Consider the following 12,288-nt stretch of genomic DNA (forward strand, 5'->3'; position numbering starts at 1 on the left):
CGGCGTGCTCCAAGAAGCTTCGCACAGCCTTCACGCTGGTTAGAGGTGGAAGCTTTTCAATTGCGTTGACCTTTGCTTTATCCACCTCCAACCCTTCTCGGGAGACCTTGTGTCCCTACACTATTCCCTCTTTCACCATGAAGTGACATTTTTTGCAGTTGAGCACGAGGTTCATCTCTTCACATCTTTTCAGAATTTTCTCCAAATTGGCCAGGCAGACTTTATAAATGTTCCCATAAACGGAGAAGTCATCCATAAATATTTCCACTGAGTCTTTGAGAAAATCTGAAAAGATCGCCATCATGCACCTCTAGAACGTGCTCGACTCATTGCAGAGACCAAACGGCATACGGCGAAAAGAAAATGTCCCATATGGCCGGTGAATGTGGTGTCTTGGTCTTCAGGAGCTATCTTGATTTGATTGTACCCAACTTATCCATCCAAGAAGCAGTAAAAATCATTCCCTACTAGTCTGTTAGCATTTGATCAATGAATGGCAGAGGGAAATGATCTTTCTTTGTGGCCGCACTCAATTTGTGGTAGTCCATACATATGCGCCATCAAGTGATGGTTCTTTGCGGTATTAATTCATTGTTCTCATTCGGGACTACCGTCATTCCGCCTTTCTTCGGCACACATTTCACGGGGCTGACCCACGGGCTATCTGCAATTTGATAGATAATGCCCGCATCTAGCCATTTGATAATCTCCTTCTTGACGATTTCTTTCATCGCAGGGTTGTGTCCACGTTGATTTTCAATAGTTGCTTTGTGGTCGTCCTCAAGACGAATGTGGTGCATGTAGTACGCGAGACTAATTCCTTTGATGTTAGCGAGCGTCCAGCCAATTGCTCGCTTATGTTTCTTGAGAATGCTTATCAACGCATTCTCTTGATCTGCGTTGAGCGCAGAGGAAATTATCACTGGCAGCTTCTCATTCTACCCCAGAAATGCGTACTTCAAATGTATTGGATTTTTAGTTCAAGTGTTGGTGGTTCCACGAGGGAAGATTGTTTTGTTTTTCTTTCTTCTTTTGGCACTTCTTCTTGCGTTATGATCATTTCTTCTTCTTTGTTTGTTTTTTCTATGATCACATTGCAGGCAAATACGGATGCATTGACATCCTCTTCTTCACACTCTTTATCAGACTTTTCTTCTTCAATCAAATTTAGGTCCTCATCATCAGATTCTTGTAGGTCATCTTCATCCGGGAATTTCATGGCATGAATTATATTAAATTTGAGATTTTGTCCGTTTATGCTCAAAGTGATTTCTCCCTTGTGCACATCAATCTGAGCACGACCCGTTGATAGGAAAGGTCGCCCCAAAATGATGGGCACATCTTTGTCGGCCTCATAATCTAGGATGATGAAGTCAGCTGCCAGAATAAATTTATCAATCGTGATCAACACATCCTTCACCTTACCTTCTGGATGAACCAGAGATCTATCAGCCAATTGGAGAGTCACTGATGTGGGCACAAGTTACCCTACATTTAATTGTCAAAAAATCGACAGTGACATCAAATTTATGCTGGCCCCCAAGTCACACAAGGCTTGCCCAATATAGAGTCCTCCTATGGAGCAAGGAATAGTGAAGCTCCCAGGATCGCTCATCTTCGGTGGGATAATGGATTTGGAACTTTGCGTTAATGCCACCGTGACAAATTTTCCAGTGCCTCTTTTCTTAGTTATCATGTCCTTCAGAAACTTGGCATAGGCAGACATTTCCTCAATCGCTTACTGAAAGGAATGTTAACATGTAATTGCTTTAACATAGATAAGAAGCGTTGGTACTGTACCTCTTCGTTTTTCTTCTTCCTTAGCCTCTGAGGGAAAGGTGGTAACTAAACTTTCACGGTTTCCGTTTCCTTTGACTTTGAGGTCGACGCAACCTCAGGTTCCACTATTTCATTTTCTCTTTCTTCTTCTTGCGTTACCGGAATCTCAGGCTCATTTGTGATGGAAGTTGATTTGTTCTGCTCCTTCTTTTCTCCTTCCGCAATCTTTCCACTACGCAATGTCACAACCTAACATTGCTCCTTCACTGATCCCCTTGGGTTGCATGGTTGCTCGATTGAACTTGGCAACACCCTTTGCGGTCTACTTTTGAGCTCATTCGCAATTTGGCCCATTTGCAAGTCGAGGTTGTGAATGGACGTAGCCTGACTTTGAAGCACTGTCTGTTTTTTATCTATATATTACTTCAATAGCCTGACTTGCGTTGGTTGTTGTGAGCTACTTGCTTGGTTGCTCTGTTGACCGTTGTTGAGCTAGAAGAATCTTGTGGCCCTTCTTTTTGTGCCATAGGTTGAAAATTTTGTTGTTGGTTCTTCCAGGTAAAGTTAGGGTGGTTTCTCCACCTGGGATGATAAGTGTTTGAAAAGGGGTTGTTCTTTTCAAAATATACAGACTGTGGATTTTGTGGGCAATCTTCCATCGCATGCCCATCACCGCAAGTCGCACACCTTGCGATGTTTTGACTTATTGCGTTAATTTTTCCAACTTGCGGTGTTGGGCTACTGATCGTCATTTCTTGAATCAAATTCATCATTGCGGTCATTTGGTTTTGTAATGAAACAATGGCACCGTTATTTGCGTCCGAATCTTTGAGTCTTAATCTTTGGTCACTCTCCTTCCAGTCTTCATGGTTCTTGGAGATGTAGTCCAGAATATTCTTCGCCTCTTCATAAGTTTTGTCAAGCAGATCATCAGTGGCTGCCGCATTAGCAGCGGTCTGCGAAACGGGATTCAAACCGTGATAGAAGATTTCCATTTGAAGACAATCTAGTAGCCCATTATGCGGACAATCTCAGACAACCTCATAAACCTCGCCTAGGCATCACTGCGCGATTTGTCCATATCTTGTTCAAAATTTGTGATAAGCTTTCTTCGTCCATATCTTGTTCAAAATTTGTGATAAGCTTTCTTCATCTTGCGTTCTCGGTAGGTGGAAAATACTTTTTCATGAATTTCTCCATCACCTACTCCCAAGAAGTAATCTCTTCTGGTTCGAGCGAATAAGCCCATTTCCTAGCCTGATCACAGAAAGAAAATGGGAACAACGTTAGTCGAACTTCTTCAGCAGAGATGTTCGGAAATACAAAAGTATTGCAGATTTCAATAAAACTTCGAAGGTGAGCGTGCGGATCCTCGCCACGCCTTCCTCCGAATTGACCTGCAGTCTGGATCATCTGCAGCATCACCGATTTCATCTCAAATCTGCTTTTGTTGAGGGCAGGCCTTATGATTCTAGGAGAGAAATGATAAAGGTTTGGCGATGCATAGTCCCTAATGGGCCTATTGTGATCGTTTGCCAACAGAATCGGATTCACCATTACATTATTATCATGTGGTGCTCCTCCTCCAGGCTGCTCCGCCATCTCTTTTTTATCGGATTGTGGTTGCTGATGGCGGTCTCTCAATCTTCGTCTGAAAGTCCTCTCAATATCTGGGTCGTAATTCGCCAGAGATTGAGAGTCCTGCAAAGAAATAAAAAAAACTACAGTTAACAAACTATTTTGTCGAAGTCCCCGGCAACAGTGCCAAAAACTTGATGCGTTATTTTATTAAGTGGAATATGGATGATATGCGTTGATAGAATTGTGTTGTGCACTTAAGTTTCCTCAGCAGAATTCAAGTGTAAATTCCCTTGAGTTTCCTGGTAAGTCCAGGATCGATCACAGGGACTTGTGAAAATAGTTTGCGTTGATAATTTTCTTATGAAAACTTTGCGGTAACTGGTAAAATAAATAAGGTGATTGGTTTGTTGATTGCATTGATTAAAAGAAATAAATAAATGCGGCAGATTTGAGAAACGAAAGTTGCATTGATAGATGCAATGAGTATGCGATGAACGGGTTGAGAAGATCTTTAGCTAGCGTTACTTGGGAATGCATCAGACTATGCGATCATGTTACTATCATGCACAACAAGTCATTTTCCAATGTAAATGCGATGCTCCTAAATCTAGGATGCAAGTGTTACATACAAAATGTCCATAGAGCTTATTCCTAAGTCTCTAGTCTTGTCCTATGCGTTGATACAAACTACATGAAAGCAAGGTGACCGCATACAATCATATCTTATTGCTAAGATACATGCGATGCATTGATAACAAATAGTGCTTATCCCTAAGCGCACATCTGTCGTTTATGCGTTCTAATCTGGTTCTTCCAAACCTAGATTCTGACCTGACCTTCCCAAGTCTAGATCCTGTCCTTAGACTACTCTCTCGAGTATCTCTAATAGATGAATGAAGCATACATAAACAAAATAATCGCAAAGAATGAAGATTCCATCGTTGTGCTAGCTAAATGCTTCTCAACCCATTCAACTAATTTAGCTACTCATGCGTGAATCACAGAGAGTGTATAGATATAGAGAAAGAAATTCCATTCTTATAAATAAGTTAAGTACAAATTGCTAATGGAAGTTTAAGGTAGAGAGCCAGGTAGCAATTCCTTGTTGACCGAGGTTTTTTACACTGGAATCTCTATTCTGAACTAAAGATATTCCTACTTCTGCAGGAGTTGGCCTTCTCTCTGCCTTAGTATCTTCTGGTGCTCTCCTAAGCTTACTGAAACGATTTACCGGCAAAAATTCTCCCTTGCGTCTGCCTTAAAAAGTGAAAGAAAACTATGGACAGAGGCGTGAACTTGTAAAATGGTGAACTAATCGACTGCTTAACCCCTCTTCTGAAGAATGCTCTTGGTATTTACAGGGCATCAATGGTGAAAGGCGACTTCTTTCTCATGGTTGTACAGATGGGACAGCTTTAATTCTTGACTAATGTGCCAGATGATTGTCACCGATAAAGCTGAATGTACTTTGTGACTGTTATCGGCTGTCAACTTAATTGGGATCTGACTATCATTAGCTTTCTGTCCCATCGCTCTTAATTGGCCTTTCACCCAGATGTGCCCACTATGTTGCGCTGACCAAGTTGCGGTGATTCTTCTCGGGCGAATATTTGCGAGCACGATCAATGCAAAGTATTGCGGTGAAGTTGCGCTCGACCGATGAATTCTTATGATCGCAATATTTGCATTGCGCTAACGCATATTCTGCGCAAAAAAAATATAAAAATCAATAGTACCAATGCGTTGACACATGCGACCGCAATATTATAGAATTTATACTTAATGGACGCAATTTATCATATTTCATCAACACAATCCAACATTGTTTAATAACTTAGCACTATGATAATGTGTATTTCTGCCCATTATCAATCTTGAACATTGATCCCTATTGTCTCCACATACAGTTGAAGACTCATAAGACAACCTTGTATGTTAGTTTATTGGATTTAGGGTTATTAAGACAAAATAGACAACAATACAAACAATAACATTTATTGATTTAACATTATATCACTTTATTGAAGATGGTCAATTAATAACATTTACTATCTACGAGTTTTAGGGCATAAAACCCAACAATGTCTCTAAAGATATCACTTTTTCGAAGATGGGTTATACCTCCTGTTGAGACTACATGTGAAAAGATGAATGTGATATCAGTCTGCTTAATTAATAAGGAAGACTGGCGATAACCTATCATAGAGTACCTTGAGCATGGAAGGCTTCCGAATGACCTCCGCCATAAAATCGAGATTTGAAGAAGAGTTGCTCACTTCATTTATTAAAAAGGGATTTTATATCGTCGCTCCATTGAAGGGATCTTTCTTCGATGCCTTGGAAAGGAGGAATCAATGAAGGCTTTAGAAGAAGTGCATTCATGTATTTGCGGTGGGCATCAATCTGGACTAAAGCTTCAGTTTTAGCAAAAAATGATGGGTTACTATTGGTTGAGGATGATCCAAGATTCGATGGAGTATGCAAAGAAGTGTGAGGCTTGTCAATACCATGCAAAACTTCATTCATCAATCATCTGAGCCTCTGTATCCGATTGTAGCTTCATGGCCTTTTGAAGCTTAGGGACTTCATCTTGTTGGTCCTATAACACCTAAGTCGTCAACAAGACATTCTTACATCCTCGCAGCCACTAATTACTTTTCAAGGTGGACTGAGGCCATCGCCTTAAGAGAAGCTAAGAAGGAAAATGTGGGGGACTTTATTCGTACTCACATCATCTAGCAGTACGATATTCCCCATCGAAGTGTGACAGACAATGGAGGTAATACTCCAATGGCTTGATGAACAGGTTGTTTGAGAAATTCAAGTTCAAACAGTACAAGTCATCTATATACAACGCTGTTGCAAATGGGTTGACAGAAGCATTCAACAAAATGTTGTGCAACCTACTGAAGAAAATTGTTTCTAAGTCAAAGAGGGATTACCATGAGAAGATTGGCGAGGCATTGTGGGCTTATCGAACCACGCATTGTACTCTTATAGGAGTTACATCATACTCTCTTGTTTATGGAGTAGAAGTTGTCCTCCCTTTGGAAAGAGAAATTCCATCACTAAGGATGGCAGTGCAAGAGGGATTAACTACAGAAGACAATGCTAAGTTACGCCTTCGAGAGTTAAAAGCACTTGATGAAAGACGACTGGAAGCTCAACAAGCATTGGAATGTTACCAAGCACGAATGTCTAAAGCCTTTGATAAGCATGTGAAACATCAATCTTTTCAAGTCGGTGATCTTGTGCTTGCTGTAAGAAGACTCATTATCACGACAAGGCATACGAAAAATAAGTTCACACCTAAATGGGATGGACCTTACATCATCAATGAGGTCTACACAAATGGAGCGTACAAGATCATTGATGAAGGCAAATTAAGCATTGGCCCAATCAACGACAAGTTTCTTAAGAAATTTTGTGCTTGATAAATATATTAAAAAAAACTCCTCATCGTAAGAGTATAAAATGTATGGTGCTCCTGGCCCACATGAGCTTAAAAGGTGAACGACCTAAAAAAAGCTTTTCAACTACGTTATGACTTGATCCCTGATCATTATAAAAGGTACATAGGCATCTTGATGAAAACTTCAAGTTCAGTCCAGTAAAAGGAAAGAAAATTCAGTTGAACCACATCATGGATTGATCCCTTTCTTAAAGGGTACGTAGAGAACTTAAAGAAATTTAAGTTCAGTCCAAGAAAAAAGTCACCACCATCTAAAGTGTGCCACTAGAAAATTGACGGTATTCATTTGCATTAAAGAATGGCACTAAGAATTGAGGACGACCCTAATGGACGCAATTCAAATCGAAGATGTCCATCCTTATTGGGGGAAACCTTGTTGGATCAACACCAGCACGAAGCGGAAGAAATCAGGATCCATAAGCATTCTAATTCATTAATTTTGGTTGAAAAGAAACATGCTAAAAACAGAGTATAATGGATTTCAAGAACATACCTTGGCCGAACCAATGAAATCTCCATTTCCAGCTGCAAAATCCTTCGAATCCTTGTGTAGACCACCACAAGATTTTCCCTACTATCCTCTTGGTGCTCTAGATTGAGTTGTGGGACTCAAAATAAGTTGGAATCAAAGGGCATATGGAGAAAGCTCACTGAACCAACCCATTGAAAAACACCTTCTTCATCCGAATTTTTCAGCAAAAATTCAGTCGGTTCACCACTCTATTCTCCACTCTAATCTCTTCAATATATTGCAAACTATCATGCAAAGAGATGTGCTGCATGGGATGCAGCTCATGCTTGGAGTAAACCAAAGAAGAAGAAGGTGGGTTCCTTGTAAGCTACTTTGAATATGACTTGAAAAACCCATTTTTTCAAGTTTTGTGTAATTTTTCAATTTCCAAAAATTGGTTTTGATTTTAAAAACATATTTTATTTCTAACATCAAAATTTAATTTTACAAATTAATTTCATAAATTAATTTTCTAATAAAATTAATAAATAATTACTTAAACAATTTAAATAATTCTAATTAATTTAATATCCAATATTAAATTAATTTTTACATAAATTCATCTTCATATATTTAAATCATATTTAAATATATTTTATCCAATTCCATTTGACGCTACTCTAGAGATAATCCATTTCCGAGCTAGTAGGGGGGACCTACAGATCATGAACTCCAACGATCCGAGATTAATCGACTAAACTCATTAGATCATTTAACCCCCATTCGTTAACTAATGGGTCACTCCACTAAAGCCCATAATTGAACTCCCCTAACTGAAGATATATTATGTCCACTCGATATAACCATGATTAGTAAGTTAACCCTTCATAGGTTGTTCGTAATAACGACTGGGTTAAATCTCTATTTTACCCAAAAAATTACCTCTTATTCCTTAAGTCCCCACTGATCCCCTAATGAACAAATGTTTTGCGATAAAATCACAAAATCGAGTCCCTCTCATCATGAGAGGGCAGGATCCCTTGTTCAAGCCCCAGAATCAACACTTAAGGAAACAACCTCTCTACTATCCCTAAAGCGGGTAGGAGTGAATTCTCTCTCACACTCTATGTCCCCAGCTATCTATCCAGTCTTACCCCTGAAATGGCAGTCATATTGAGCCGATGCTGTTGAGCCAACCCTCACCTATGCAAATCTAAGGGAAATCCCAGATAAACAGGAGTTCATAGTTAGCTCAGGATTAAGGTCAAGTTACCTAGGTTATCGCTTTGAAATAGTCAGTCGTAAACAGTAAACAACGTTATAAAATAAGAGCGACTCATTTCGTGGTCCGATCTTGTACAAACTCTTTTGCACAAGGACACCCCTACTCCTCATGTCCAACATGAACGAATTAGGATCACTTCGTTTGTAGCACTTTACAACTCCTTGTAACAACTACAGAGCAGGCCGTATCCAATAGTTTACCAGAATAAAGTACCTAACCTTATCCATGTACTATAGATCATTTTGACTATTTACTCGAACCTGATCTTCCTTTATGTCTCCACATAAAGTTCAAGTACTCATCCAATAATCAAGGGACTTTTAGGTTTATTGGATTTCTATTTAAGCAATAGATTTATTCAATAACACCTTTATTGAATTTTCAGAATAAGCTCCATTGTTTACATACCACGAGTTTTAGGACATAAAACCCAACAAACTCCCACTTGGACTAAAACTCCAGTGGTAACTTATACATCCGATATATAAAACTGAGTTTCTGAGTTTTATAGAGAAATACAATAAACTAGGGCATCCCATACCCATCTTTTACCATTCGGTATCTCTATACCTGATATTTCTCCTACTTGCCCTAGGTTATCTAGTATTCCTAGTCCTACTAGGTAATTCTCAAACACTTTAGCCGAGAGAATTATTGTAAACATTTTAGGTATACAATAGGATTTTGATAAAACTATAAGGGGATTGTATCTTAATCTCAATAATGGTCAGGAAGCACACTTTCCTCCAACTACATTGAGGTACTTTCAACTCTTTGAGCAAGATGCATCTGACCTGTCTCAACAACTCTTTGTTAATAGTCAGATCTAGAAATCTTTAACTTTTTATACTTTGATCTAGCCATTTAGATATCTGAATATCTACAAATAGCATTTAACAATTTTATTGTCAACAGAGGTTGCTAGAACAAACATAATTTTTGAAAATGAACATTTCATTTATCCCAAAAATATATACAATTTGTTCTATACATGTTTTAACAATTAAAAACAAGTAGTAACTTCTCCCATTGGATGAGCTGAGCAAATGGTCCCAGGGTCAAGTTAGCCTGGTTACCTTTTCTCTGCTCTCTTCTCGACAAGATATTGAAGGCAGTGTCTCCTCCAGTGCCCTTCATTGTTGTAATGGGAACATTTCCCTTTGCGGCGCTATCCTTGCCTTTCAATCTAGTAGGTTTTTTCTTCCATTTCCCTTTGCCTTTCTTCATAAGAATACTCTTACTCTTTGAAGAGGAAGTAACTTCAGGCTTGGAAGACATTCCTCACTTCTCAGCAGTAGTAACATTTACTCCTGGCATCAGACCCTTTGTTCTCAACATTATCTGGTAAGCCTGTAGCTCATTGAGCAGAGTAGTCAAATTTTATTCATTAAATGCATTCAGAATTGCAGAAAACTCTTCGGAAGAGATTGTAGAATGAAACCAACTTAACTTCTCTCGTTTATTACAGCACCGTTTACTTCTGCCATATGAAAGCGGACCATCATGTCCAGGATATGTTCACAAACAATCGTCCCCACTTTGATACGACTGTTGTATACGTGCTTAATGAAATCCCTCATAGAGATTCCATAATCTATTTGGCAGTACTCATATCCTCATGCTTCTTTTGTCAACACATCAGATAAGCTGGCGAGGATATAAGCACAGGCTATATCATTAGCCTTAACCCATCTATCATATACATCCCAAATATTTCAGTTTGTGTTAGAGCTAGGAATGGGAGGATAGTCCTCAGTTAAGACAAACCGCAAATTGTCTATCACAAGTATCGTATTCAAATTTGATTTCTAATTCACATAATTATCCCCAATAAATTTATCTAACGCCAACACTTGTATTATTGAACTTGTCATTCTGAAATTAAATATCCAATCAAGTTTTAGCAATTTTAATAATTTACCCAAGATTATTCTTTTGCAACGATACTACATCAAGACATTCTTGACTAAATACTACTTCCAGAATAACTCAGATTCTGATAGTCATTTAGGTACCGCTTTTGATCAGACATTATTAACACTTAATAATTCTGTAAATGTAGACCCGCCATTTTCGGATCTTATAGAACAATATGAGTATCGCTCCGAAATGGAAAACAATACCCAAGATGGAGCTATAAAACCCTATTCATTTTACTGAACCCTAGGTTGTTCCGAATCCTATGTTACAACCCTCCGGGGGGATAGTGGTCGTTAAACAACTAGCAAAGGGCCACTTAAAGCTAACCAGCAGGCACAACATAAGAATCTTACGGTTCAGACTAATGGAGGAGACCGCAGGATATGTTGACACATTTTCTTCACCCACTTACTATGAACTACTTCCTCAGTTCACCTTGGTATTGACGCATACATCTGCTCTCCGTAGGGAGGTCACTTCCAGGGTGACACGAAGCGTCATATGAATCTCACGGTGTGAACTATGTGGAGACGTGGCAGTTGAAATCATACACTTGATTTTTGTTCGAACAATTTCCCCTTATTCACCAAAGTCTAAACTTAAGCTAAAAAAAATACTCTCCGTAGGGAGGACACTTCCAGGGTGACATGAAGTATCGCTTAAATCCAGACTGTGAACTCTTAGGGACACAAGAGCTAAGAATAACATACCGAGTATGTTATTAATCTCCTGCTGAAGTTTTCTAATAACTCTATCATATAGAAGTTATTCACTACCACTGAAGTGTTCTAACGTTTGGGTAACTTTGTACTTATGTTCTTTTCCGGCTAAATAAAAATAACCCTAAGTTTATGTGATTTATCCATGTATAACTCTTATAAATGGACTTAAACCTATGACGTCTAGATGATAAACGCTTTTATTACCTCATATCGCTCACGAATACTCATAAAACTGGTTACCAACGCTCAATTATTCAGCCATAATCCCCAAGTAGGAGGTGTTTCGTAGACCGTCAACTTAAATACCCCCAACCTTCGATAGGATTATATACCGTATGAGTTTGTAACCTTAGTTTTACAAGTTTAACGACCTATTTTAACTAATTAAAATAAGTGGTTAACCTACGTGAGCATGCAACCGTTCTTCGTTATGCATTTTAAATGTCTAACCCAATTTTGTAACAGTTTATAAAACTTTAGACATGCTAATCATCCATAACATACAAACATTCAAAATCTAATATAACATTTATATTAAATACAAGAGACCCTAACATGCATACTATATATTATCACAAATTATAACATACTTTCAATGCATGTTGCACGCTTCCTATGGTGGGATTTTAAATCTCAATGGCATACTATATGCACATACAAAATTTATTTAATTATAACATATATCCAATGCATAAATAATTTAACACGTACTGATATGGTTTTAGTTTTGGCAAAAACAAACAAGCAAAAGCCTAATTATTACAAAAACAGCTTCAACACCACTCGAACCGCTCCAAAACCGCTCGAACCGGACCCAAACCGTCTGAACAGGACCAACCAAAAACCATTTGAAGCTGAACCAGACCAAACCTCAAGAGAATCGGCCAAACCGACTTCTCTTTCTCTCGCCCAAAATCTCGCTAAGTCAGATCGTTTAGCATTGATGACCATCGTCATTGATTGGCTTGATCGTTTAGCAACCAACGCCTATCGTTTAACAAAGTTACACCATTGTATAGTGTTCGCCTTCTATCGTATAGTGTCATCGTCTAGCGCCGGAGAATGCTACACGATCGCT

General features: G+C 38.8%; 1 protein-coding gene across 1 annotated transcript in view; it reads left to right on the forward strand.

Annotated features, from left to right (window-relative positions):
* LOC150035666 (uncharacterized) overlaps nt 1-6,794 on the forward strand; it is a 36,896-nt gene extending 30,102 nt beyond the window's left edge. The window contains exon 2 of the mRNA XM_090314390.1: nt 6,167-6,794. Within this exon, the coding sequence (XP_090170516.1) occupies nt 6,167-6,794 (628 nt within the window). The remainder of the gene's footprint in view (nt 1-6,166) is intronic.
* The last annotated feature ends 5,494 nt before the right edge of the window (nt 6,795-12,288 follow it).

Source organism: Benincasa hispida, chromosome 6 (assembly GCF_027475165.1).
Source record: "Benincasa hispida cultivar pf3 chromosome 6, pf3_genome.v1.1, whole genome shotgun sequence".
In the NCBI taxonomy this organism is placed as follows: domain Eukaryota; kingdom Viridiplantae; phylum Streptophyta; class Magnoliopsida; order Cucurbitales; family Cucurbitaceae; genus Benincasa; species Benincasa hispida.